At 68.1% G+C, this 27883-nt stretch overlaps 2 protein-coding genes across 2 annotated transcripts in view; both read right to left on the bottom strand.

Moving 5' to 3' along the window:
- Positions 1 to 19: 19 nt before the first annotated feature.
- CAMK2B (calcium/calmodulin dependent protein kinase II beta) lies at positions 20 to 22123 on the bottom strand. Its single transcript, XM_072846265.1, has 21 exons — positions 21994 to 22123; positions 19120 to 19214; positions 16413 to 16472; positions 15821 to 15875; positions 15649 to 15714; positions 13829 to 13901; positions 13080 to 13182; positions 12461 to 12544; positions 11861 to 11955; positions 11506 to 11628; positions 11325 to 11408; positions 10736 to 10778; positions 10163 to 10237; positions 8537 to 8577; positions 8394 to 8465; positions 7009 to 7053; positions 6641 to 6689; positions 2953 to 3028; positions 2759 to 2853; positions 1387 to 1621; positions 20 to 1311 (listed from the first exon to the last, which is right to left on the bottom strand). Exons 1-20 carry the CDS (start codon positions 22056 to 22058, stop codon positions 1389 to 1391), a joined length of 1632 nt encoding a protein of 543 aa, XP_072702366.1. The 5' UTR covers positions 22059 to 22123; the 3' UTR covers positions 20 to 1311; positions 1387 to 1388.
- Positions 22124 to 23527: 1404 nt separating this feature from the next.
- The window catches only part of NUDCD3 (NudC domain containing 3), a 32842-nt gene continuing 28486 nt past the window's right edge, over positions 23528 to 27883 (bottom strand). Inside the window, exons 5-6 of the mRNA XM_072846046.1 lie at positions 25413 to 25601; positions 23528 to 24739 (exon numbers count right to left, since the gene is read on the bottom strand). Of these exons, the coding sequence (XP_072702147.1) occupies positions 24629 to 24739; positions 25413 to 25601 (300 nt within the window). The 3' untranslated portion in view covers positions 23528 to 24628. The remainder of the gene's footprint in view (positions 24740 to 25412; positions 25602 to 27883) is intronic.

Genomic DNA, 27883 nt, shown 5'->3' with positions numbered 1-27883 from the left:
TCCCGCTCCGCAGCCCCCACCCGCCCCGCCCCAGCCAAAAAACAGCCCCCAGCAACACACGGCACCTCCGGACACGGAGATGGAGGAAGCGGAAACCCCGGGGAAAACGTGTGGCCGAGCCGGAGAGCGCCCGGAGCGGGGTGATGCCTCCCCCGGGGAAGGGGAGTCAGGGGGAGACGGGGTCCCCCCGAGCGCCGGCCGGGGGGTGGGGGTGCGGGAGGGGAGCCAACGCCCTCGGCCGGGCCAGGGGTGCTGCCCGGTGCCCCCGTGCCGTGGCGGGGAGCGGCCGGGGGACCCCCGGCACGCGGCGGAGCAGCCTGTGCCCCCTAAGAGACCCGTTCTCTTAGTCTAAAGTGCTTTCGATGCTGCGTCAGTGCTGGCTGGATCGCCCCGATCCCCCCGCCCCGATCCCCGCCGCCTGGGCCGCAGCCCCCCGGCCACCCCCAGCCCCATTACGTGGCACCTGCATTCCCCCTCCCCACCCCTGTCACCCCTGCCAAAACCCACCAGCACCCAGAGCCGGCACCCAGCCACCCGCCTGCCTGGAAAGAGGGAAATGGGGTGTGGGTGCCCGGTCTTTGTCACCAGGATGGGGACACGGGGGTGGCCGTCGGGGGACCCTCCCAAAGGCACCCACCATGCCCCCTGCCCCCGCAGCGCCCGGCATCAGCCTCGGTCCCCCGGGGGCAGCGCCGGACTTTGGGGGGGTGTCTGTGTCCCCCCCACCTCGCTTACCACCCGGCAGCACCCCGTGGCCGGGGACCCCCGTGGGAATTCAAAAATAAAGAGCTCTCTCTATGTACAGGGACTGGGGAGGGAAAGCGAAAGCGGAGTCCAAAGAACAACATCCACCACCAGCGACAGCGAAACGCCACAAGCACAGCCGGGAGCGGGGGCCAGGACCGCCCCCCCCGCCAGCCGGGAGACACCCCCAGGCGGAGACGGGCAGAGAGGGGGGGGTCTGGCTGCGGGGGCGTCCCCCCCAGCCCCCCCTGTCTGTGGCCGAGCGGCTGGGTTGGTTTTTGAGTGTGTGTGGTTGGGTTGGGGTTTAGATTTTTTTTCCCCCCTTTTTGTTTTTGTGGTTTTTTTTTTTTTTGCCTTTTTTTTGTTGTTGTTGTCATTTTGGCTTTTTTTTTTTTTTTTTTTCTTTTTGTTTTCTGCAAACACAGGCACTGGAGGGGGGAGGAGCAGGGGCCGGGGCGGAGGGGGGACAGGCATGCGGACGCGTGCTTCGGGGCCGCAGCTCCGGCTGCCGGCTCGGCTCCCATCGCCGTCTCCGTCAGGCTGGAACCAGGACAGCCACCGCGAGCTCTGCGGGGATGGGGGACCCCGATGAGCCAGAACCGGGGCACCCCGGCACCCCTCTAACCCCGATCCCGCGCTCACCTTCACTGGAGCGGGGCGACGGGGGCCCCCGAGCCGTGGAAGTGGACGTTCTGCCACTTGCCGTCGCGGCGGTGCCAGACGCGGGTCTCCTCCGACTGGCTGGTGCGGGGCCGGCCCTGGGCGTCGATGTACTGGGTGAGGCGGATGTAGGCGATGCAGGCAGCGTCCTCCCCGATGACGTGCACGTGGGGGTTCAGGATGGTCGTGTGGATCGGCTTGTTGTTCTTGGAGAGCACTGCGGGGTGGGCGGCCGTCAGCGGGGCAGGCAGGGGAACGGGCAGGGATGCTGGCAGGGCAGGCGGATGGGCGGCCAAGCAGGCACGGGGATGGACAGGCCGAGAGGGATACAGGGAGGCAGGCAGGATGGGCAGGCAGGCTGGACAGGCAGGATGGACAGGCAGACAGAATGAGAGGCGGCCAGGTTGCACAGGCAGGATGGACAGGCAGGCAGGGAGTGATAAAGGCAGGATGGACAGGCAGGCAGGACGGGCAGGCAGGGAGACAGGACAGGCAGGACGGGCAGGCAGGGAGACAGGAGAGGCAGGATGGACAGGCAGGCAGGACGGGCAGGCAGGGACGGATACAGGCAGGCAGACAGACAGGACAGGCAGGCAGGATGGGCAGGCAGGACGGACAGGCAGGCAGGACAGGCAGGCAGGCAGGACAGGCAGGCAGGCAGGACGGACAGGGAGGGTGCAGGCAGGATGGAGAAGCAGGCAGAGGAGAAACAGATGGGGAACAGGCAGGACAAGCAGGGCAGCAGGCAGCGGCCAGGCAGAGGATAGGCAGGGGAGCAGGAAGGATAGGCAGGGGATGGGCAGGGTGGATGGACGGAGGGACAGGCAGGCAGGGGCTGGGCAGGACAGGCAGAGGCTAGGCAGGGGCTGGGAAGTTTGGATGGACAGATGGACAGGCAGAAGAAGGGCGGGGATGGACAAGACTGCCTGGCAGGCGGGCGGGGGGGCAGACGGGGAGGGAAGGCAAACAGGCAGGGGACCGGCAGGATGGGCAGGCAGGGGGAAGGCTGCGGACAGGCAAGACAGGGAAGCAGACAGGCAGGACAGACAGAGGGACAGGCAGGACGGGAGGATGGACAGCTAAGCAGGCAGCCAGATGGGCTGGGCAGGCAGGACGGGCAAGCAGACGGGAAACAGGCAAGGGGGACAGGCAGGGGACAGGCAGGGGACAGGTAGAGGGACAGGCAGGATGGGGAGGGAGAAAGGCGGGACAGGCAGGGGCCAGGCAGGGGTGGACAGGCAGGGGACAGCAAAGGAGACAGGCGGGATGAGGGGGCTGGGCTGGCCAGGGAGGGCAGGCAGAGCAGGCAGGGTGCAGGCAGGGCACAGGCAGGGCAGGCAGGGTGGGCACTCACAGTTCTCGAAGTAGAAGCGGTGGAAGTCCATGCCCTCCACCAGGTTGCCCAGGGCCTCGGGCTCGAAGGAGGTGAGCCCCGGGTCGCAGATCTTCCTGCAAGGCAGCGGGTGAGCAGCGGCCCCACCCTGCCCCGCCCCACCTGGCCCCGCCCCACCCGGCCCCGCCCGGCCCCGCCCGCGGGACCCCACTCACGCGTAGGCCTCGAAGTCCCCGTTGTTGACGGCCTCGATGAGCTGCTCCGTGATCTTGATGATCTCCTGCTTGCGGGCTGGGGGGGGACGGCCAGCGACAGTGTCAGCGCCCCGTCCCCGTCCCCATCCCCGTCCCCGTCCCCGCACCGGGGTCCCCTGGGGCGGAGCGGAGGGATGGGGGGGACGGGACGATGGAGACGGCGGCGGGGGGCTGGGTGGGAGAGGGACGGACACGCGCCATGGGGATGGGTGGATGGGCTGCTGGGATGGACATGGTGACATGGGACATGGAGAAGGGACACGTGGGGGGGGCCATGGAGACAGACAGACCATGGGGACAGACAGACGGGCCATGGGGACAAACGCATGGACCATGGGGACAGACACGTGGGTCATGGGGACAGACAGACGGACCATGGGGACAGAGACAGGGACCTTGGGGACAGACAGACCATGGGGACAGTCTCATGGGGACAGACAGACGGACCATGGGGACAGATGCATGGACCTTGGGGACAGACCAAACATGGGGACAGACACGTGGGCCATGGGGACAGACAGATGGACCATGGGGACAGAGACAAGGACCTCTGCATGCCCAGGGCCCCCGCAGCTCTGCCACACCAGTATCAGCACCCCCACAGCCCGGGGATCCTGTGCCCTCCCAGCATGTCCCAGTGCTGCCCAGTGCCATTCCAGTGCCCTCCCAGCATGCTCAGGCACCCCAGTGCCCTCCCAGTACCAGCTCAGCATGTCCCAGTGCTTCCCAGCACATCCCAATGTTACCCCTGCATGTCCCAGTATATCCCAGTGCCATTCCAGTGCATCCCAATATGTCCAGTTCCACACCACTGTCTCCCAGTGCCATCCCACTGTGTCTCAGTGCCGTTCCAGTGCACCCCAGTATATTACAATAGATCCCAGTTCCATGCAAGTGCATCACAACACATCCCAGTGCGATCCTATTGCATCCCAGCGTGTGCCAGTGCATCCCAGTGCCGCTCCAGTGCACTCCGATACATCCCAGTGCATGCCAGTGCCATCCCGTTGCACCCCAGTGCCATTCCAGTTCATTCCAATACGCCCAGTTTTCCCCGAGTGCAATCGTATGCATCCCAGTGACACCCCAGTACGTTCCAGTGCCATCCCAGTGCATTCCACTACATCTCGGTAACATCCCGGACTGTTCCAGTACCATTCCGGGGCATCCTGATCCACCCCAGTTTACACCAGTACATCTCAGGGCCATCCCAGTGCATTTCAATGCAACCCAGTGCCAACCTGCTGTGTCCCAGCGCCCTTCCAGCGCATTCCAGTTCACCCCAGTTCCATCCCAGTGTCATGCTGTTGAATTCCAGTGTGTCCCAATGCACTCAGTGCAATCCCAGTATGTACCAGTGCCATCCCAATGCAGCCCGCTCCACTATATCCCAATGCCTCATTTCATGCTGATGCCACCCCAGTGCATCCCAGTGCCACCCAGTGCCACTCCAGTGCATTTCAACACGGCCCAGCTCCAGCCCAGTGTGTCCCAGTACTACTCCAGAGCCTATCATTACACTCCAGTTTGCCCCAGTGCATCCCAGTGACATCCCACTGCATCTCAGTGCCAATCTACTGTGTCCCAGTGCTATTCCAGTGCGTCCCAATCCATCCCAGTTCCATTCCAGTGCATTGCAGTACCATCCTATTGCTTCCCAGTGCATCCCAGTACCATTCCAGTGCATCCCAGTACACCCCAGTTCCATCCAGTGCATCCCACTGCCATTCCAGTGCATCTCAACTCATCTTGGTCCCGTCCCACTGTGTCCCAGTGCCATCCCAGTCCATCCCTGTGGCACCCGCATGTGTCCCAGTGCCACTCCACTACATCCCAGTGTGTCCCCGTGCATCTCAACGCCACCCCAGTGCATCCCAGTGTTTCCTAGTGCATTCCAGTGCCATTCCAACACAGCCCAGTTCCATCCCAGTATGTCCCAGTGCCATCCTATTGCATCCCAGTGACATTCCAGTGTCATTCCAACACAGCCCAGTTCCATCCCAGTACGTCCCAGTGCTGTCCTATTGCATCCTAGCGCCATTCCAGTGCCATTCCAGCACAGCCCAGTTCCATCCCAGTATGTCCCGGTGCTATTCCAGAGCCTATCATTACACTCCAGCTTGTCCCAGTGCATCCCAGTGACATCCCACTGCATATCGTTGCCACCCTGCTGTGTCCCAGTGCCATTCCAGTGCATCCCAATCCATCCCAGTACAGCCTAGTTCCATCCAGTGCATCCCACTGCCATTCCAGTGCATCTCAACTCATCTTGGTACCATCCCACTGCGTCCCAGTGCCATCCCAGTCCATCCTGGTGCATCCCACTGCCATCTCACTGCATCCCAGTGTGACGCAGTGCATGTCAATGCATCCCAGTGCCATCCCAGTCCACCCCAGTGCCATCTCAGTGTATCCCAGTGCATCCCAATGCCACCCCAGTGCATGTTGGTGCATCCCAGTGCCATCTCAATGCATCCCAGTGCCATCCCAGTCCATCTCAGTGCACCCTACTATACCTCAGTGCCACCCCAGAGCATCCCAGTGCCATCCCAGTGTGTCCCCATGCCATTGCAGTGTATCCTGATCCATCCCAGTTCCATCCCAGTGCACCCAATGCATCCTGGTGCCATCCCAGAGCCATTCCAGTGCATCCCAGTGCATCCCATTCCGTCCTAGTTCCATCCCAGTGCATCCCAAGGCATCCTGATGCCATCCCATTCCATCCCAGTGCCATCCCAGCACACGTCAATGCACCCTGGTGCCATGCCAGCGCATCCCAGTGCCATCCCAGTGCACCCCAACGCATCCTGGTGCATTCCAGCACCTTCCCAGTGCATCCCAGTGCCATCCCAGTGCACCCCAATGCATCCTGGTGCCATCCCAGTGCATCCCAGCTCCATCCCAGTGCATCCCAGTGCCACCTCAGTGCATCCCAGTGCACCCCAATGCATCCTGGCGCCATCCCAGTGCATCCCAGCACCCTCCCAGCACATCCCAGTGCATCCCAAGGCATCCTGGTGCCATCCCAGCACCATCCTAGTGCATCCCAGTGCCATCTCAGTGCATCCCAGTGCCATCCCAGCGCCATCCCAGTGCATCCCAGCACCCTCCCAGCGCATCCCAGTGCACCCCAATGCATCCTGGTGCCATCCGAGTGCATCCCAGCTCCATCCCAGTGCCATCTCAGTGCATCCCAGTGCCATCCCAGTGCCATCCCAGTGCATGCCAGTGCCATCCTAACGCATCCCAGCACCATCCTAGTGCATCCCAGTGCCATCCCAGTGCCGTCCCAGTGCCATCCCAGTGCCATCTCAGTGCATCCCAGTGCCATCCCAGTGCATCCCAGTGCCATCCTAACGCATCCCAGCACCATCCTAGTGCATCCCAGTGCCATCCCAGTGCCGTCCCAGCGCCATCCCAGTGCCATCTCAGTGCATCCCAGCGCCATCCTAGTGCATCCCAGCACCATCCCAGTGCATCCCAGCGCCATCCCAGTGCATCCCAGTGCCATCCCAGTGCATCCCAGCACCATCCCAGTGCATCCCAGCGCCATCCTAGTGCATCCCAGCGCCATCCCAGTGCATCCCAGCACCATCCCAGTGCATCCCAGCGCCAGCCCCGCCCCGCAGCCCTCCCGCGCTCCCGTCACCTTTTGTGTCCTCGTCCTCGATGGTGGTGTTGGTGCTATCGGACGACTCCTGCCAGCGGGACGGCGGCGGTGCAGGGGGAGAGACACAAACAGAGAGGGTCAGAATCCGGCCCAGCCGGGGATGGGGGGGGTGAGCCCGGCTGGGGCTCGGCAGGACGCCGGCGATGCCGGATGCTGTGGGGGGGGAGCCCCCGCCGTCACTGCGCCCCGTGCGCGATCCTCATCCGCTCCAGCACCACGTCAGCCCCCTCCCCGCCCCGCGCCATGGCTGATGCTGGGGGGAGAATGGAGGCGGAAAGCGGGGCCCCAAACGACCCCGGGGGCTAACGAACGCGGGCGAGGCGAGAAGGGAAGAGAGGCAGCAATACCTTTATGCCGTCCGCGGGGTTATGAATTACGGTAGTTTGAGGCTCCTACGGGAGAAGGGAGAGAGACAGAGGCGGGGGGAGGAAGCGAGAGCCCGGGAGGGACAACGGAGGGGACGACGGAGTGAGCGGCACGCGGACGGGGGCGAAGAGAGACCCAGACCGGATTCGGGGAGGGGCAGAGGGGGGAGAGAAGCAGAGAGTCATTAGTCCAGCGAAAGCCAAATGGTTTAATTCACAGAAAGACGGAGGCGGGGGGGGGGAAAGGGGGGAGATAGCGGGGGGAGAGAGAGACGCAGCGGGACCCCCTGGATGGGCGAGGAGGAGCCGGCCGGGTCGTGGAGGGCAGCCCCGTGCCCGTATCCTGCACTCGCTGTGCCGGCCGGGCATCCCTCCGCCCGCGCCCGTGCTCGCTGTACCTGCCGGGCATCCCCAGGCCCGCGTCCTGCGCTCGCCGCGCGGGCTGGACGTCCCTTCGCCTGCGTCCTGCGCTCCCAGCACCCGCCGGACATCCTCACGCCCGTACCCCGCGCTCATTCTGCCAGCTGGGCATCCCCATGCCCGTATCCTGCACTCGCTGTGCCGGCCAGGCGTCATCGTGCCCATATCCTGCACTTACTGTACCGGCAAGGCATCCCCACGGCCGAATCCTGCGCCCGCTGTGCCGGCTGGGCACCCCTAGGTCCGTGTCCTGCACTCCCGGTACCAGCCAGACAGGCTCATGCCCGCACCCTGCACGCCCTGTGCTGCCCTGCTCGTGGTGAGCACCCCCGTGCCCGTATCCTGCACCCACCGTGCCGGCTGGGTCGCGGTGGGCACCCCCGTGCCCGCATCCTGCACCCACCTTGCTGTCGGCATTGCCAGGGCATCCCCGCATCCCGCACCCGCTCTGCCGGCCAGGCAGCCCCGTGCCCGTGCCCGGCGCTTACCTTTCCGGCAGGGCCGTGCTCAGCACCCCCGTGCCCGCGCCCGTATCCCGCACCCCCTCGCCATCTGCACGGTGGGGCGTCCCTGTGCCCGAATCCTGCACCCACCTCGCCGTCTGCACGACGGGGCACCCCGCAGTCGTATCCTGCACCCACCTTTGCCGTCCATGTCACTGGGGATCCCCCGTGCCCGTACCCTGCACCCACCTTGTCCTCACGGTGGGGCACCCCCGTGCCCTGCACCCACCTTGCCGTCCATGTTGCGGGGCACCCCACGGTCGTATCCTGCACCCCCCCCCCTCCATCCCCATCCCCAGGACACCCCCCCCATCCCCACTGACACCAGGGACTGACGGACGGACAGACAGCTGGACGAGGCGGGGGGGCGCATGGCGATGGATGGGATGGGCTGGCGGGATGGATCCGGCCGGGGGGGGTGCGGGGGGGTGCGGGGGCACCTACCAGCGCGGCGGGCGGGAGCGTCCCCTTGGGGCTGGTGACGCCGGCGCTGCCTTTGGTGCTGTTGGTCTGAGGCTGGGGGGCAGAGAAAGGGGGGCTCAGCGACACGGGGGGGAGGCCCCCACGGCCTCCCCGTGGCCCCTCACCTTCACGCCGTCCGCCTTCTTGTTCAGTAAGCTCTTAGCTGCTGCGGGAGGGGGAGAGAGCGTCAGAGGCTGTCCCCTCCCTTGGGGACAAGGGACGCCGTGTCATCCCCCCGACCCCCCGGCCCCCACCCTGATGCCCCCCAGGTGCTGGCAGCACCCACCACCCCGGTGTCGGGGGACACACACACACTGGGAGGGGGGTGTCCCCATCCTGGGGGTGTCCCCATCTTAGGGGGGGTGTCCCCAACCTGGGGGGTGTCCCCATCCTGGGGGACACACAGATAAGCTGGGGGGGTCCCCCCATCCTGGTGGCCCCCGCGGGGGGGGGCAGAGCTGGCTTACCTTGGAGAAATGCAGAGAGGAAAGCGAGAGAGGGGGGGCGAGAGAGAAACGGGGAGGGGGAAGGAGGAAAAAGGGAAAAACATAAAAAACATAAAAAGATGAGTTGAGTCCGGGGGCGGTCCCTGTGCTCCCCCTGCTGTCACCCTGGAGGGGACGAGGACGGGGGTGGGGAGGAGCATCTGTCACTGCTATCGAGATCTCTGGCCAGTGGGGGGTGACAGGGACCTGGGGGGGCACAAGTGGCCAGGGGAGGGGTCACCTCGAGCATCCTCATTGCTCCTCCGAGCTGGGGACCCCCTGCCAGTGTCACGGGGGGGTGGGGGCTGTGAGGTGACAAGTCTGGTGACAGCAGGGTGGCACGGAGCAGCACCCAACAGGGGGCAGGGAAGGGGGGAAGGGGACACCCCTGCCCCCCGGCAGACCCATGTGCCCACGGGGGTCCGTGGTGGGGTGTCCCCAAGGGTCCCGGTCCCTCCTCCGAAAGCAGGCGGGCGCTGAGAGGTGGGGGCTTAAACCAGAGCCGCATTGGGGGGGCCGAGGGGGATCCCCGGCGGGGAGGGCAGCTGTAGCCCTGGGGGGCACGGTTTAAGACCCGCCGAGTGTTTCGCGGCGCCACGAACACCGGCTGCAGCTCTCGGGAAGCCGTGCGGGGGGCATGCGGGGGGCACATGCGGGGGAGACGTGCGGGGGGATACACAGGGGGGACACGGGGGGACATGGGGCATGCGGCCGGTTTGCCCCCCTCCATGCACCGGTGTGCCTCCCTGTGTGCGGGGGGGCAGTGCCATGGGGTGGGAGCAATGGGGGGCACCCTAAAATTATCCCCCCACCCCCAGCTCCCCATTGCTGACCCAGGCGGGGGTCCTTGGGGTGCCACCATAGTGTGTCCCCCCACCCAGGGACCACCGGCCCAGAGCAGGGCACAAGCACCCAAGCAGCCCCCTGGGATGGGGGGGAAGCGCTGCGGGGGGGAGGGGGTGTGCAGAGACCCCCCGGGGCCAGCCGGGGGTGACAGCAGGAGGGGGACAGTGGCATCTCTCGGTCCCCGTGGGGAGGGGGAGAGGCTGGGGAGGGGGATGCAGGAGGGGTGCGGGGGGCAATGCGGGGGGCCATGCATGCGCTCCGATTTCCGAGGAGGGCACCCGAAACCCGTTGAGGGGGGTGGGGGCGTGAGGAAGAGGATGGGGGGACGGGGACATGGGGACGAAGGATCTGGGGGACGGGGACACACAGAAACCAAGCGGGGCCGGGGGGGCCGGGGGGGCCCTTTGCGGACGCGTCTACCTTGTTCCACCAGCCCCAGGGGGGCCCCGGCGGCGTCCGCCGACATGGTCGGAGGAGCGGTGGTCTGTCTGCCCACTGCGGGCAGGAGACGGGCAGAGGGCGGGCAGGAGAGAGAGAGAGAGAGAAAGGGAGCAGAGCTCCTGTTAGGGGAGGGGGCAGGTGGGGGGGGCTGCAGCCGGGCCCCCCACCTTCCCATCCCCCACCCCCCCAACAACAAGTCCTGGGGTGCCCATCACCCCGGCCTCAGGCCTGGGGGCGGCTGGCGCTGCTCCGTCGTTCCCCCTCCCCCCGTGTCCCGTCCCCCCGCCAGCCACCGGAGTGGGGGGACGGACACGGGGACCGGGCACTACCTGCTGCTGTGTGCGTGGGGCGGGGGGCCGGATCCTGCCCCCCTTGGCTAACGCACGCCCCGTCCTCGCCGACAGGGAAAAAATGGGGGGGTTAGGGGATGGGGGGAGAAAGAGAGAAAGACAGCGACAGAGAGAGGGGAGGGGGGCACCGGCCTCGGCGGGGGCTGCGGGCAGGGGGGCTGCGGCCCCCGGCCCCCCCCGGCCAGCGGGAGCCCCCCCTTACCTGGGAAGTTCCTGGTGGCCAACATGGTGGTGAGGATGGCGCCCTGGAAGGGAGGGGGCGGGATGAGGGCGGGGGGGCAGTGGGGTGCAGGGGGGGGCCCGTGGGGTGCGGGGATGGGACGGGGGGTGCAGGATGGGGCCCTGGCACCGCGTGACGTGGGCGGGGGCAGGACCGGACCGCGCTGCGCCGGGTACCGCTGGGACGGGACCGTGGCCCCCGGCGAAGCACCGGGCACGGCCAGGATGAGACCACAGCGGACCGGGACCGGCCCGGATGGGCCCACGGCAGCACTGGGATGGGCCCGTGCCCGTGGGAAAGCGCGGGGCGCTGCCAGGACGGGACCACGCTGGGCAGGGCAGCACCGGGCACGGCCGGGATGGGACCGTGGGGGGGCCGGGACAGGACCGCGCTGCACCGGGCGCTGCCAGGATGCGACCGTACTGCACCGCGGCGTGGACCGGGTGGGACTGTGCCCGTGGGAAAGCTCCGGGGACGGGCAGGGTGGTGCCGTGCCGGGGGTGGGGGAGGCACCAGGCAGGGCCAGGGCCGGATCCAGCCCACGCTTCTCCCTCGAGAAGCCCTCACTCACCTTGAGCTTCCTCCGGGCGTTGAACTTTTTCAGACACTCTACCGTCTCCTGCCTGTGCATCATGGAGGCCACGGTGGAGCGTTGCTGTGGGGGACGGGAGGGGGTCAGAGCCAGGCGCCGGCGGCCACCAGCCTGGGGGGGGGCCACCAAGGGGACGCCGGGGAGGGGGGAGAGCACTTACGCAGACCCACGGGTGCTTGAGGGCTTCGTGGGCTGTGATGCGCTTGGCGGGGTTGATGGTCAGCATCTGGTTGATGAGGTTTTTCGCTTCGGGGGTGACCGTGTCCCACTCGGGCGAAGGGAACTGCGGGGGGGGATGGGGACATGGCGGGGTGACGGCTAGGGAGGGGCAGCCTCATGGCACCTGTGTCCCTCCACCTCCCCACGCATCCCCAGCCAGCCACTGGAGATGTGGCCCGAAGTCCCCCCCCCCAGGCTCTCCCTGGTGGTCATTAGCTGTAGTGTCCCTCAGTAGGTTCCAGGGTTAACGAGCCAGCCGGCCACAGCGTGGGGGCTGCCTGGCGCCGGGGACTTACGTCGTAGGCACCGGCCTTGATCTGTTGGTAGAGTTTGTGCTGGTCCTCGTCCCAAAACGGCGGGTAGCCCACCAGCAAGATGTACAGGATGACACCTGGGCGAGGGAGAGCGGGGTCAGGGCCGGGGGGGACGGGGACCCCCAGCCTCCCCGTGGCTCCCTCCAGCCTTGCCCCAGGGGAGCGGTGTCCCCAGGATGGCCTGTCCCCATGCCAGCCTCCCCGGTGCTGCCGGGATGGCACCGTTCCCCGTGGCAGCGCCCGCCCGCCTGGGAGAGCGTGGCACGGCCGGGGCACGCAGCCTGGGATGGCCACGGGCCAGGATGGGACCAGGGTGAAGGGGACAGGACCAGGATGGGGACAGGGATGGCACCGGGATGAGGGACTGGGATAGGGCTGGGATAGGAACCGGGACGGGACCAGTCTGGAACTGGGGTGGGGATCAGGATGAGACTGGGATGGGAATGGGATGGGACTAGGATGGAGACAGGAAGGGGACAGGCTGGGAGTGGGATGGGGATCAGGGTGGGATCAGGAGGGGACTGGGAAGGGGATCAGGAGGGGATCAGGCTGGGCCGGGCCGGGCCAGGGCCAGGCTCTTACCGCACGCCCAGATGTCCACGGGTTTGCCGTAGGCCTCTTTGCGCAGGACTTCGGGGGAGAGGTAGCCGGGCGTGCCCGCGAAGCCTGGGACGGAGACGGGTGGGAGCCGAGCTGAGCCGCGGCGGGCAGGAGGCAGCGGGCACGGGGCGGGGACAGGGACAGGGACAGGGACAGGGACACGGACAGGGCGGGCACAGGGCAGGACGCGGTGGGCACGGGACTGGGGCACAGGCACGGGGCAGGGCTGTGCTGGGCGTGGGGCAGGGACACAGAGGGCATGGGGGGACGTGGTGGGCACACTGCAGGGACACGGTGGGCACGGGACAGGGACGTGGTGGCCATGGGGCAGGGATGTGCTGGGCACAGGGCAGGGACACGGAGGGCACGGGACAGGGACGCGGTGGGCATGGGGGGGACACGGTGGGCACGGGACAGGGAGAGGGCGGGCACGGGGCAGGGACGTGGTGGCCATGGGGCAGGGATGTGCTGGGCACAGGGCAGGGACGCAGTGGGCACGGGACAGGGACGCGGCGGGCACGGGACAGGGACGCGGCGGGCACGGGGACGCGGCGGGCACGGGACAGGGATGCAGCGGGCACGGGGACGCGGTGGCACTCACCGAACCAGGCCTGCTGATCCCCTTGCACCTCGATGGCGAGGCCGAAGTCGGCCAGCTTCACCGCCGCCCCTTTGCACTTGCTGGCCAGGAGCAGGTTCTCCGGCTGCCGTGGGCAGCGCCGGGCACGGGGTGGGAAGAGGAGGAGAGGGGAGGAAGCAGAGGGGGCTTTGCAGCCGCCATCGAGGGGGCCCTGCCCGGCTGCCAGCCCCGTGCCACGGGCAGCGGCTCTGCCGGCTGCGTGTGCCCCGTGCCGAACGCCCGGGGGTGCCGGGGTGGCACAGCCCCACGTCCAGCCCCAGCGCGTGTCACCCTGTCACCCAGCGTCACCCCGTATCCCTCCCAGCCCCAGCCCCGTGTCCCACCCCCCACCCCACAGCCAAGCGCGAGCCCCCCCGGCACGTCCCCGTCCCCACATCCCACCCGGCTCGTGCCCCCCGCCACACCCCAACAGGGGGATGTGGGGCCGAGCGGGGGGTCACAGTGAACACCCAGCTCAGCGCAGGAGTGTGCTGCGGCTGGGGGGGGTCACACCACCCCCAGAAAGGGGAGATGGCAGCTGGGGGCACTCAGAGCAGAGGGGACCCCCCCAGCCCCTGGGGGAGCGCAGTGACCCCCCCTAGGACCTTGGGGACCCACTGAGCCAGGGCCCCCCCCAAGCTGTGGGGACCCAGGGACCCCGAGAGCTGGAGGGGGGAGGACCACCCTGTGCAGAGGGATGGACAGACGGACAGAAGGGGGGGGACACTCACCTTGAGGTCCCTGTGGACGACCCCCATTTGGTGACAGTGGAGGACGGCCTCCAGGATCTGCTGGATGCAGTGGCTGCGTGCAAATGTCGGGGGGGGGGTCAGGGGCACGCTGCCCCCTGCCAGCCCCACACCCCCTGCCCGGGGGCACCCGGGACCTGTGCCCCCCCCAAACCACCCCCCCGCCCCACTGCCGGCACCCCGCTGCACCCTGGGGGGGACCCTACAAAAACAAGCGGTGATCTTGTATTGGGGGGGGGGTGCTGAGCATGGCACCCCCCCGTACCCCTGCCTGGGGGGATCACCCCTGGGGGGTCACCGCCTGGGGGGTCACCCCTGGGTGCCCATCAGGGGGTGCTCCCATCTCGGCACAGAGCCGTGGGCGACACCCTAATGGTGCTGCTGTGCCCCCCCCACCACGGGGACCCCCCCAGCCTTGCTGCCGCCAGGACACCGGGGTCCCCAGACAGGACTCACAGCGGGGGGGGGACGGGGGGTGCGGGGAGGGCGGATGGAGACGAGACAAGAAAGAAAGAGGGAAGGAGCGGGGGATGAGAGGCTGAAATGGGGGTGAAGGGGGCCCCTGCCCGGCTGGGGGTGCTGGGGCATGGTGGGGGCAACCTCCCTGCGGGGGGGGCGGGGGGGCAAAAAGGGGGGGGGCAGAAAAGGAGGGAGGAGAGAGCCCCAAAGCGGGGTCCCGGCAAGGGGAGCGGGGGGCCGGGAAGCGGGATGCTCCGGCGGGCGGGGGCAGCGCGGGGCACGGCCCCCCGGCCCCCCGTTATACTGACCTGCGGCTCCCTCTGCACAGGGGCAAAGTGATGGGTGGGAGAAACGCGTGCTAATAGCTCATGGACACAGTGACTGCAAAACAAAACGGGGGCGGGGGCGGGGGCGGGGGCAGGAGGGGGTAAAGGGGGTGGGAGGGGGCAGGAGGGGGATAAAGGGGTGGGGGGCAGGAGGGGGGCAGGGGTGGGAGAAGGGGGCAGGATGGGGGCAGGATGGAGAGGAACGGGATGGGAGTGGGGGGCAGGATGGGGGGTAAAGGGGTGGGAGTGGGGGGCAGGGTGGGGGGCAGGGGGTGGGAGGGGGGCAGGAGAGGGGGATGGGAGGATCCAGGGGCAGGAGGGAGCAGGACGGGGGGGGCAGGTTGGGGGCAGGTTGGGGGCAGGAAGGCAGGTAGGGGGCAGGTGGGGCGGCAGGAGGCAAAACAGAGGGAAGGGGGTGCCGGGGGGTCAGCGAGCGGAGGGGCAGCGGTGGGACGGACGGACACACGGACGGACACACGGACACGCACAGAGCCCGAGCGACGCGTGATGGGAGACGGGGAGGGACGGGGGGACGGGGTGGGGATGGACGGGGGGATGGGGGCACGGGGGGATGGGGACGGGGACGGGGCGGAGATGGGGGGAACGAGAGAGGGGGAGAAACAATGTTGTGAAAGCCCAGAGACCACGGGGACGGGCACACGGCGGGCACACAGGGCACTGGGGGCTCGGTACCGGCACGGGGGGCCCGGGGGGCCCCCCACCCGCCACCAGCCCCCCCTCAGCACATGTCATGACAGCGCCAGGCCTCAGCGGCGGGGGGGGGAGCATGGAGTGGGGAGTGGGACGTGGGGGGGCCCCACTGAGCACCCGGCAGCAGGATGGAGCCGGTGGCGGGGTTACGATAATGGGGGGGGGCACCCCCCACCCACTGGGTGCTCCCCCTGCCTGCCTTGCTGGAGCTGCCCCATCCCTGCAGCCCCCCCGGGGGGAGGCACTTGGGGGGCTGGGGGTGTCCAGGGGGGTTTGGGGAGGGTCTGGGGGGGCGCGGGGGCTCACCTGGCATCGGCTTCACTGTAGTACTCCCGCGCCACGATGTCCTCGAAGAGCTCGCCGCCGGTCACCCTGCAACGCAGCCGGGGCACCGCGTCACCCCGGGACCCCGGCGTCCGGGTACCCCCAACCCCCCCGGGAGCCGCCGGTACCCCCTGACCCCCCCTGCCGCACTCACAGGTCGAAGACGAGGTAATGGAAGCCCTCCTCCGAGATGCTGTCGTGGAGCCGCACTGCGGGGACAGGACGGGGACGGGGACGGGGACGGGGACAGGCTCAGCCTCGGCCTCGGGAGCCCACGGCCCCTGGGCAGCCGACACGTGTGGCACACGCGTGCCTGTGTCACGTGCAGCCCTCACACCTGCACCCAGCATGGCCCCGGGGGGGCACCCAGCAGGACCCCAGGGGTGAGACCCCGCACGTCACCAAGGTGGCACCCAGCAGGACCCCAGAGTGGCACCCGCTGTGTCCCCAGGGGGGCACCCAGCATGTCCCAATGGTGGCACCCAGCAGGACCCCAAGGGTGGGACCCCATATGTCCCCAGAGGGGCACTCAGCGTATCTCCAGGTGGCACCCACTGTGTCCCCAGGGTGGCACACGGCGTGTCCCCTGGGCGGCAGTCAGCACAGCCCCGTGGTGGCACCCAGCCTGTCCCAGGGCTGATACCCAGCAGGACCCCACCTGTTCCCAGGGTGGCAGACCCCCCATGGTGGCACCCAGCCTGTCCCCAGGGTGGCACCCAGCGTGTCCCGGGCCGGGCGCCACTCACCGATGTTGGAGTGCTTCAGCAGCCGGCAGATGCGGGCCTCCCGCTCCAGCTTCTGGTGGTCTGGGGACACAGGGGTCAGGCAGGGCACCCGCCCCGCATCCCCCACCCCAGGACACCCTGGCCCCACCCGCACCGCAGGGGGTCCCCCGTCCCCGTCCCCGTCCCCGGCCGGAGGAGCCTGCAGGTGCCCATGGCTCTGCGGGTGTGCGGGTGGGGGTGTGCGTGCGTGTGCAGGCGTGCACAGGGGTGCAGCGGGGGGCGGGTGCCGGTGCGCGTGTGTGGGGACTGTGCAGGCGTGTGCCGGTGTGCACGTGTGTGTGGGTGTGCACCTGTGGGCGTGTGCACGTGGGTGTTAGTGTGTCTGGGTGTGCACACGTGCAGGTGCGCACGTGTCTGCAGGTGTGCACATGTGGAGGTGTGCACATGTGTGCGGGTGTGCACAGGTGTCCGGGTGTGCGCACACGTGCGCGGGTGTGCACGTCTGTGCGGCTGTGCATGTTTATGCAGCTGTGCACGTGTGGATGTACATCTGTGTTGTGCGTGTATGGATGTGTGTGCACGTGTGTGTGAGTGTGCAAGCACGTGTGGCTGCGCACATGTGTGTGGCTGTGCACATCTGTGGTTGTGTACGCGTTGCGGGTGTGCAGGCGTGTGGGTGTGGGTGTATGTGTGATTGTCCATGCAAGGGGGGGTAGTACATGTGCCTGTAGTTGTGCGCGTGTGTGCAGGTGTGCCTGTCTGTGCGGGTGTGCCTGTGTGCGGCTGTTCCCGTGTGCACAGGTGTGCCTCTGTGTGCAGCTGTACATACGTGCACGTGTACCTGTGTGTGCCGCTGTACCAGTGTGTGGCAGTACACACGTTTGCAGCTGTACATCCATGTGGTTGTACCTGTGTGTGCGGCTGTACCTGCACGTGGCTGTACCTGTGTGTGTGCGGCTGTACCCCTGTGTGTGTGCATGCGGCTGTACCTGTGTGTGGCTGTATGTCTGTGCACACGTGTACCCGTGTTTGCCACTGTACGAGCGTGCGGCTGTACCTGTGTGTGCGGTTGTACCCGTGCGTGCCCGTGTACCAGGGTGCACGGCTGTACCCATGTGCGCGGCTGTACCTGTTGGTGCGGGTGTACCTACGTGTGGCTGTATCTGTGTGTGCGCGTGTACCTGTGCGCGGCTGTACACGCGTGTACCTGCGATTGCCGCTGTACGAGCGTGCGGCTGTACCTGTGTGTGCGGTTGTACCTGTGTGTGCCCGTGTACCGGGGCGTGCAGCTGTACCCGCGTGCGTGGCTGTCCCTGTGTGCGGCTGTCCCTGTGCGCACAGGCTGTCCCAGCCCCGCTGCTGCCTGGGGGGTGGCTCAGGGGGATCGAGGGGGGGGCCGGGCAGGGACAGGCAGGGACAGGCAGGGACAGGCAGGGCGAGGGCAGCCCAGGCTGTGAGCAGGGAAGGGCTGTGCTGGGTGGAGAGGGCACACGGACACACGGACAGGGGTGTGCACACGCCCACACCCCCCGCACACGTGTGCGTGTGTACACGCACACGTGTACAGCCATGATCACACATGGACACACAGACACAATGTGGACACGTGTGTGCGCACCCCCCCCATGCACACCGTACTCACACAGAGCAAACACACGCTGCTCACACTTGTGCGCGCACACGTGTGTACACACGCAGAGTAACCCCACGCGCTCAGTGAAACCGTACGCTGCCTGCTCACACGGGTGCACACCCCCACACCTACACCCGCGCACGCTGCGCACACACACGCCCCACACCTGCACACGCCCCACGCGCACGGTGCACACACCACTCGGGTGTGCGCGCACCCCCCCTTGCGCACAGCGTACACACGCGCTGCTGAGGTGTGCACACGCCCCATGGCACGGGACATGCACGCGCACACGCCCTGCTCACACGCGTGCACATACATACAGCCCCATGCGTGCAGTGCACACGCCTGGGTACACACTGCACACACAGACTGCTGATGTGTGCACACACACCCGCACGCACGCACACACACACTCTGCCTGCTCACACCTGTGTGCACACCCCCATGCACGCTCAGCACCCCCCCATGCACACACACACTCATGCACAGCCCCCACTGCTCACATGTGTGCGCGTGCACGCACACCCATGAACACACACACCCCCCCATGAACACACACACACACATGAACACACACACACGAACACACACACACCCTGAACACACACCCCCCCCATGCACACACCCCCCCATGAACACACACACGTGTGCACACACACTCACACACACACACACCAGTGCACACACACTGCTCACACCCGTGCACGCACACGCACCTTTGCACATAGCATATGCATGTACACGCGCACACACACACACACACACGCAGAGCCTGCTCACACGTGTGCACACCCCGCAGGGGACACCACGGGTGCTGCGGGCACCGAGGGGCAGCCTGGGGCGGGGGGGACGGACCCCGCGGGGCAGCGGGAGGGAACGGGGATGGGAAGGGCCCGATCCGGCCCCCCACGGAGCACTCCCCACCCTCGGCCGGCACCCTTTGCCACGAGCACCACAGGTGCCATGGGTGTCACGGGTGCCGTGGGTGTCATGGGCACCACGGGTGTCACCATGGGCACCGGGGTGGCCGGGCTGGGGTGGCCCCGAGGGCACCCACCCCATGGGTGCCGGGGGGTCCCGGGGGGGTCCTACCTCTGGCAGAGAGCTTTTTGGTGTTGATGATCTTGGCGGCGTACTCATGGCCGGTGCAGAGCTTGACGCAGCGCCGGACCACGGAGAAAGCCCCCCTGGGGAGGGGGAGGGGGACAGGCTCAGCGCCCCCGCCTGCCTCAGCCCCCCCCCCCAAAGCAGGCACGGGTGGGCTCCCACCCGTGACTCAGCACCCTGTGGCCGGGGGCTGCGCCGGCCGTGACTCAGCACCCGGGGGGGTGAGCCCCGACACCGGGGGGGCCCCGATGCCGCTCGGCCCCCGCCGCAGGCTCGCCGGGGAACCGCGGGTGGGGGTGCTGGGGGTGCCGGGGGGGGGGGCTCGGTGGGGCGAGCGCCTGGCGGGGGCTGGGGCCGGCATCGCCGGGGGGGTCGCGGGAAGGAGCCGGCACCGGCAGCCCGTTGCCATGGGGACGGCGGGTGGCCCGGATGGCGGCGGTGGCCATGGTGGCGGCAGTGGCGACGGCGGTGGCGGCGGCGATGGCGGTGGCGATGGTGGCGGCGATGGCGGTGGTGGCAGCGGGCACAGGGCCCGGCTGCGGGCGCGGCGGGGCACGGGGAGCCACCGGCCCCCGGCCCCCCGGGGACAGGGACGGGGACAGCGTGGCCATGCCCACGCCGGGCGGCAGCACCCGCTCGCCCGCGGCCCCTCCAGGTGCCGCCACCACCTGTCCACCTGCCAGGACCAACGTCCCTGCCCGTCCCCTGCCCGTCCCCTGCCCGCCAGGGTCCCCCGGGGCAGCGGGTGCCCCCGCTCTGCCCGTGCTCCGCAGCACCCGTGCCTGGGGGGGGTCAGGGCAGCGTCGGGGGGGGCACAGAGGGGACGAGCCGGGCTGGGGACACGGCAGAGCCCGGCAGCACCCCGGGCCCGCCGAGGGGGACACGTGGGCCCCGGGAGCTGGGCACCAGGCCGTCCCCTGCCACCACACCGGGTCCCCACGTCCCGGGACACCGAGGGCCCCGCGCTGGCCGGGATGGTGGGGACCGTGCCACCGCCGGGGGACAAGGGGGAACTCCCCAGGGCCTGGCACCCCCCGTCCCCCCCCCCCCGTCCCCTCCCCACGCGGCCCCAGGGACACAGGACACGGTGGGTGCCAGCTCCTGCGGGAGGGACGACTGTCATGGACCCCCCCAGCTGTGCCTCAGTTTCCCCACCCGCCGGGGGCAGATGTCCCCGACAATCCCGGCGGGGGGGGACGGGGACGGGGACACACGCGCGGTGGCTGGCGGGTGACACGGAGGGATGGGGGGGCGGGGGAACCACGTTGCCATGGCAACCAGGACAGGCTGGATTTTGGGGAGAGCGAGGGAACAGCCCCCGATGGCACCACGTCCCCCCCCCGGTACCCCCAAAGGGACCACGTCTACCCCTGCAAAATGTCCCCCTGCTATGGGGGGGTCCCCCCCGGGCCCCCCCTCTCCTGTCGAGGTCTGGCCCCCCCTGCCCCCCCGTTTTTACCTCCCCCAGCCCTGCACGCGGGTCGGGGGATCTGCCCCCGCGGCCTTGGGGCCAAATGAGCCCCCCCCAGAGAGGCTCCTCCTCAGCTCCCCCCAACCCCCGCCCGGGGGGGGGTCATGGTCGCGGGGGGGTGGAAGGACCCGGGGGGGGGCAGGGGGACCTGGGGGTCGTTAAGGACTAGGGGGGTCCAGAAGGGCTGGCGTCTACAAGGACCGGCGGGGGGGACACAAGCGGATTTGGGGAGTTATATAAGGCCCAAAGGGGTCTAACAGGGGCTGGGGGACTGGAGGATGAGGAGGGTCTATAGGGACCAGAAGGGATATATGGATGAGGGGTCTATGGATATGGGGGGGCTAGAGAGATGGGGGTATCTATAAGGGGTGGGGGCAAGGGGGCCTGGAGGATGGGGGGGTGTCTAAAAGGAGCAGGTGCCTATAAGGACTCAAGGACGGTCTGGAGGATGAGGGATGTCTATAGGGACCAGGGGGCTATAAGGTCTCGGGGGGGTGTCTATCAGGATTGAGGGGTCTGGGGGGCTTGGGAGGTCTATAAGGACGGTGTGGCTATGCGGGCTGGGGGTGTCGGTAAGGGCTTTGGGGGGTCTGGAGGGATGGGGGTCTGTAAGGACCAGGGCGGCTATAAGGACCAGGGGATCTGGAGAGATGGGGGGTCTGTGAGGAGGGGGGTCTATAGGGGCTATAAGGACTGGGAGCGTCTGTAGGAGCCAGGGATGAGATCGGGAGTGCTGGGGGATCCATGAGGACGGGGGGTCAGGAGAGACGGGGGGTCTCTAAGGATGGGGGTCCATAGGGTCAGGGGTGGCTATAAGGACTGGGGGGGCCTACAGGGCTGGGTGATTGGGGACTGGGGGGAACTGGAGGGACTGGGGGGTCTGGGGTGACCGGGGCATAGCTGAGGACTGGGGGGTCAGGAAAGATCGGGGGTCTGTCAGGATGGGGGTCCATAAGGATCGGGGGTCCTTCGGGAATGAGGCAGCTGCGGGGACGGGGGACGGGGTCTATGGGGACGGGGGACCCGGAGCAACTGGGGGTCCGGGCCGCCGGGGGGCTGTAAGGCCCGGGGTCCCTGCGGCCGGAGCCGGGAGGGGTGCGGGGGGACACACACGACAGGTACCGGACCGGGGGGCGGTATGGGGGGCAGGGCCAGTACCGGGGAGGGCAGTGCGGGGGGGCTGGGCAGGGCCGGTCCCGGGGGTCGGCGGGGGGGCCGGTCCCGGGTGCCCCGTCCCGCGGGGGGGGGGATGCGTCACGTCTGCACCGAGCGGCGGCCGGGGCCCCGGGCAGCGCCCCCCGCCCCCCGCCGCCCCCCGCGCTCCGCCCGCGGCCGGGGCCGGGGCCGTGCCCGGTGCCGGTGCCGGTGCCGGTGCCGGCGGCCCTTACTTGCCGATCTCCTCGTAGAGCTGGTACTCGTCGGTGAAGCGGGTGCAGGGCACGGTGGTGGCCATGCTGCCGCCGCGCCGCGCCGCAATGAGCCGCCCCGGCACCGGCTCCGCTCCGGCTCCGGCTCCGCCTGGCGCGGGGGGGCGGGAGGAGGCGCTGCCGGGCCGGGGGAGGCACCGGCCGGGGGAGGCACCAGCCCGGGACAGCCCCCGCCGCCCGCCCGCCCCCCCCCCCCCCGGCTGGGATCCCACCCCCCCCGGGCACCCCCCGGCTCGGACCTGCCCCCGCGCCGGGGACCACCCCGGATCGCCCCCACAGCCCGGTCCCCGTCCGCACCCCCGCGGCTGGAACCCCCAGGGCCCCATAACCAGACCAGCCCCCCGGACCTCCTTACTCTGAATCCCCCCAGGTGGGGGAACTGACATCCACCCCCAAAAGGCCCCGTACCCAGCCCCCTCCCCGGGATTCCCCCCAAAATCTCCATATCCAGCCCCCTCCCCGGGATCCCCCCAATATCCCCATGTCCCCTCCCCGGGGATCTCACATCCCACTCAAAAGACCCCAAATTCGCCCCCCCGCCCCGGACACCCCCTCAAGACCCCAATATCCAGACACCCCCCTCGAGGACCCCACATCCACCATCCCTGCATACCCCCCCGGGGACACCCCCTATGCCCCCCAAATCGACACCCCCCCCGCACCAATGTCACCCCAAACAACCCCTCCAGGCTCCAACCCCCCCCAAGCAAAACACCCGGGAGGGGTCTGGGGGGGCAAAAATCCCTCCCCCCGCCTCCCCCAAGGGCACCTTGAAGTCCCCCAGTGCCAGAGCCTTGCTGGGGGGGGCAGGTTTTTTTTGGGGGGGGACACAAGAGGCCACCTTGGAGGCCACCAGCAGCCCCAGGGCCTGGCTGGGGTGCGGCACACGTCACCCCTGGGGCCGGGGGCGAGCGGGTGGGTGGGCGGCGAGGGGCGCGGGCAGGCGGGTGCCCACCCCGGGGCGCGGGGCGAGCGCGGGTGGGCGGCTGGCGGCTGGCGCTGCCGTTGCCATGGGGACCGTGGGCGGCCGTGGGGGACTGCGCCGAGCCCGGTTATATTTGTGCATCGCCACGGAGAAATTTCGGCGCCCGGCGCGGGGGAGATGGGGGGGGACAGGGACAGGGAGGTGGGGAGCAGGGGGGCGAGACCCCGAGGTCAGCACCCCCAAAGCCGCCAGGCACCCGGCGCCCACCCCACCAAATCCAGCCCCCACGGGGGATCCCATATCCAGCCCCCCAAGGGCCCCCAAAATCCAGCCCCTCCCAGGGATCCCATATCCACCCCCCAGAGGACCCCGCAATCGAGCCCCTGCCACCACATGGGTGGGAGCCCCTCCCCGGGGCCCACGGTGGGGGACATGAGGGCCACCTGCAGATGTCCCCAGGCACCCCCCTCGGGTGTCCCCACCCCCGACCTTTAAGTGGGGTGGTGGTGGGGCGTCGGGGCACACGCACCCCCCCCGGGCGGTGCCACGCAATCACTCGCAGGCCCCGCGCTCGACAAACGTGTTTATTGCAAACCAAGGGGACGGGGAGGCGGTGGGGGGGGGTCAGGGGACGGCCGGGGACCCCCAGCCCACGCGCCCCAGGGTGGGGGCCGGTGGGAAGCTGCAAGAGCTGGGCTGGGCCTGGAGGGGGGGCCCAGGGCTCCCACGTGCCCCCTCCCAGACCCCAAAGTGCCGTGCCAGGGAAGCCCAGACGTTTCTGGGGCTACCGCCCGCTGGTATGGGGGGGCTGGCAGCCATGAGGGCTGGGCCTGTAGCCCCCTGCCAGGGACCCCCGAGTTGTGGGTGACAGCCCCGCTGCTCCCTGCCGACCCCCCCGAGGAGGGGGGAAGCAGACCCCCGGGGCTGGCTGCGGTCTCTGCCCACCGCCGAGGGGCTGTGCCCACTCCGGTGCGCCCTGGACCCCCTCCGGCCATGGGCTGAAGGGGGGTGAACCCAGGAGAAGACCCCCACGTCTCTGGACGGGGCTCTCCGGCCGGGCAGGGGCCAGGGGCAGCGCAGCACCCATGGGAGACCCCGGAGCAGGGCCCGGTGAGGGGAGCTGGGGGTGCCAGGCAGGCAGGGCAGCAGGCAGGGCACGGGCAGGGGCGGGCTCTCTCCCCGTGTGCCCCCCCCCATCCCCGCCGCCTGCACCCGGAGCTGCGGAGAGCACAGCTCCGCCTGTGAGGGGCAAAGCTGCCCTGTGGCAGGGCGGGGAGGGATCTGCACCCCCAGAAGCCCAAAAAGAAGCATCCTCAGCCACCAGAAATAATAATTATGTCACCCAACGAGCTCCGTCTATTCCTGAAAAACAACAGAGCCGTCGCCAGTGCGAGGCGAGGAGAGGAGAAGGGTCCCAGCCGCTCAGGTTGCCTTGGTGACGGGACGTAAATCTGCATTCGCCAGGTTTCCCCGCATGCACATCAAACCATCAAACCGCCGAGCCCGGTGCCGGTGCCGGCGCAGGTTGGCGAAGGCAGTGGAAGGGCGCCGGCAGCGTGCATCATTGGCGAGCGGGTTACAGGCACCAGCGCTGGGTGCGAGGGTCCCGCGTGGGCGTCCGGGTGGGTTTCTCCTCTCCCCGCTTCGTTTCTCGGCCGCTTTTTGCCGCCGTCAAAACTGCACGGCGCCGGGGGAGATGTTGAACATGGAGGGGTCGAACTTCTGGCCGCGGAAGGGGGAGCCCTCGGTGTCCCAGCCCTTCTTCAGCATCTCGTGCACCTTCTGCAAAGAGGCCCCAGGCTCCCGTCAGGCCGGGGTTGGCCCCACACCTTCGCCCACGCCCCCCGCGCTCCCCGCCACCCCAGCCGAGGGTACGGGCTCATCCCGCAGGCGTCAGGGCTGCGTGGCCACCTGATGCATCAAAGGGGGTTTTGGGGCTCAGCAACAGCACCCCTCCGCCCTGGGTGACGGCAGCACCGATTTCCAAGGGCACGCAACCACCTCCCTGCTTCACCCACCCTCCTCTCGTCTGCCCAGGGAAGGGCAGATGGCACACGGGGCCGGGAGGGAGCGACGGGCAGCGAAAGGCGGCTCCTCGGTTGGGCTGAACCCAGACCGGCGTGGGTTCAGCCCAGAGCAGAGGCAGCGGGGAGACGGCAGGGCTGGCTCCGGAGGGAGGCGTGTGGATGTGGGCCCATCGCCGGTGCCGGTGGGTCTGGGCTCACAGGCATTTGCCAAGGTGCCGGGAAGGGGAAGACGGGAACGTGTGGGCAAAAGACAGGGACTAACGGAACCTCATGCCCCCAAAATGGAGATGTGGGGGGACGCTGTGCGAAGAGGAGCTCCGAGATGGAGCGGAGCTGCGTGCTGCCCCACGCCACACACTTTTACGGGAGATTGGAGGGTGCGTGGCAGGGCAGGGCTGGGCTGGCGGCACGGGGCGGCCGGCACCTACCAGCTCATGGCTCTGGGGCTTGCCCTGCAGCTTCTGGTGGTAGTCGAAGGTGAGGCGGTCCAGCACAGCATGCTCCTCCTCATCCACAGTGGCCATGGAGCGCTCCTTGTTGATCTTGTCAATGTCGATCTGCTCCTCGCCCTCCAGGATGGCGTTCCACCAGTACTCGTCCCCTTTGTTCAGGCTGATCTGGGGATGAAGTGTGGGTCAGAGGAGAGCAGGGAGGGGAGCCCCCGTCCTCCCCCCGGGATGTGTTTCCCCCCACCCACCCCACACCTCTGTGGCAGCAATGCCGTGAGCTCAGCCGTGCCCACGCATCGCTCCACAGCGTGGCTGGGACTCGCCCATGAGCGCAGGTCCCGCTTGCCACCAACTGATTCCCCACCGTGGCTGGCAGAGGGGGAGAAAGGCTCATCCGTCCCTCCCTCGGGAGTCCGAGGGCTTTGCACAACCCCACTGTGGCCCTTCGCAGCCCCAGCTCAAGCCTCTGGGCTGGATGGCACGGCCAAAATCTCATCCCATGCCACGGCTCGAGGCTGGGACAGGCGTACTCTGCGGAGGCCTGCCTGCGGGTCACACCAGCCCGGGGCTGCGTGGCCGATGCGGCGGCAGCAACAAAGTATGGGGCCCAGAGAGCCGGGCCGGCTCGCCTGCAGCCACCGAGGAGCCGAGAGCCTGGGGACCTGTCAGATGAAGAGGCCCTGCCCGGCAGAGCGTGGGGCCGGGGGCTCCCAGCATCGCAGCGCTGCCATTTCGTGTTTCGCTAACCCAGGAGCCCTCGCCCCGGCTCCCCTGGGGCTCGCTCTGCGGGCGGCAGCGTGGGTGGCAAAGGAGGTAAAAATGTCACCCGCCGCTCCATGCCGTCTTTGCTCGCCGCCAGCACCTGCCTCCCGTGGCACTGTGGCTCGTTGGCCGGCTCGAGAGGGATGGCCCAAGGAGAGGGGACATCCCCTCGCCTCCGGCCGACATCCTCGCTGGCAAAAGCCACCGGCCATAGCCACGGGCCTCCCCGATGCACGAGCACGGGCAGCGCCTTGCATGGAGCCAGGCAGCCGGAGGGGCTGTGCCGGGTGCCAGCGAGCGCTGGCATGACTGTGGGGCATCCTGCGCCGGGAACCCCAACTTGCTTCTTTTTTTGCCAGAAGGGGTGGGCTTCTTTCTCCTGTATTATTTTAGCAATAATCCCAGCAGCAAGGAAGATTTATGGTGTTCGTCGGCCTCTCTGCAAAATCATCAATAAAGGCAAACAATACAATTTACTCAAACCTCCCTGGAAGCTCAACAGCTCTGGAGGGGAAAACACGGGCAGCCATTAAAGTTATGGAGCCGGGTGTCTCTCTGTGGTGCAAAGAAAAGGAACCAATTAATACGAGAGGGGGTGGCTGGGGCTTAATCCTTCTGGGAGAGCAGAGCCGGTAAAATATTCCAGCTTGGGGAAGGCGTTAGTTTTTCCAGCTAGACAGGCGTGCTTGTTCTCCTCTTAATTGCACAGTTCCACTTTTGAAGGAAAGAAGAGCCGCTGAGGGTTTGCTCCTGGGCTTCCCAACCCTGGGTGGGCAGGCGGGGGATCGGCAAGCTCGCCCAGAAACGTCGTCCCCTCGGCAGGTAAGATGAGCCGTGGGTCAGCAGGCCCGGCCAGCCCAAGCCTGTGGCAGGAAGCACCCTGCAGGCTCGCTGCTGCTCCTCTGGGTGCGAAACAAGAGGAATGTCCCAACGGTGCTGCCGGTGAGCTGTGAGCTTCCCTGGTGATGGCTTCGGTGTGAGCCATGCTCTCACGGCATTGCTGCGGAGCACGCACGGCAAGGCCCCGCTCGGTACGTCCCCACCAGAGCCAGGCTGGCCGCAGAGGGATGAACGGATGCCAGAGGACTTTGTGGCTTATCAGGCATCACCCCACCTCCATCCCAGAGCACCAGGGGAAGGAAAACCCATCCCCTCTCCCTTCCCTACCAAATCCCCTTCCTCGCCCAGCACCCCACCACTGTCCCCCACCATCAGCAGACCCCAGGGAACCCCCATGGAGCCAGGGACCAGGTGGAAACACCCACAAGACCCGAATCCCCCTCGTCCGCAGACCACCCCCAGTGGAGCTGCTGCCGTGAGCGCCAGCCCGGGGATCCTTTCCTCCTCCCCACCCCATGCGTGGCCCTCGCTTTATTTACCGCATACTGTTTCCCACCCTGCTGGGAAGACAGAATTATTCATTTCCTCGCCAGCTTTTCTGCGGTGCGCATCGCTACAGCGCTGAGTGCTTTGCAAACAATAATTAATTAACCTCTGCAGCCCGCCTTGTGCGCATGGGGGAATTTGCTCATCCCCCTTTATTCCAGGAGGAGAGATGTAAAAGTGGGACTCGCTCCAAGGTGGGAGCCCCACTTTCCAACGCAAGCCTCCGAAATGCCCATGGGCCAGGGCAAAGCTCTCTGTATCACCTTGAGTTTGGGGTTTCGTGGTTCAAAGTGGTGCTGGAG

Source organism: Ciconia boyciana, chromosome 25 (assembly GCF_034638445.1).
Source record: "Ciconia boyciana chromosome 25, ASM3463844v1, whole genome shotgun sequence".
NCBI classification, from domain to species: Eukaryota; Metazoa; Chordata; class Aves; order Ciconiiformes; family Ciconiidae; genus Ciconia; species Ciconia boyciana.
This window is presented reverse-complemented; position numbering and strand designations above follow the sequence as displayed.

What these genes read in the sequence shown, in the direction of transcription:
- CAMK2B (XM_072846265.1), bottom strand. Translation starts at nt 22,058, where the DNA reads ATGGCCACCACCGTGCCCTGCACCCGCTTCACCGACGAGTACCAGCTC. An exon ending in CCTGGGGCTGGTGGAACAAG is followed by an intron (nt 8,578 to 10,162) that starts GTAGACGCGTCC and finishes CCCCTCCCGCAG; the next exon opens with CAGCTAAGAGCTTACTGAAC. An exon ending in ACCCCGCGGACGGCATAAAG is followed by an intron (nt 6,690 to 7,008) that starts GTATTGCTGCCT and finishes TCCCGCTGGCAG; the next exon opens with GAGTCGTCCGATAGCACCAA.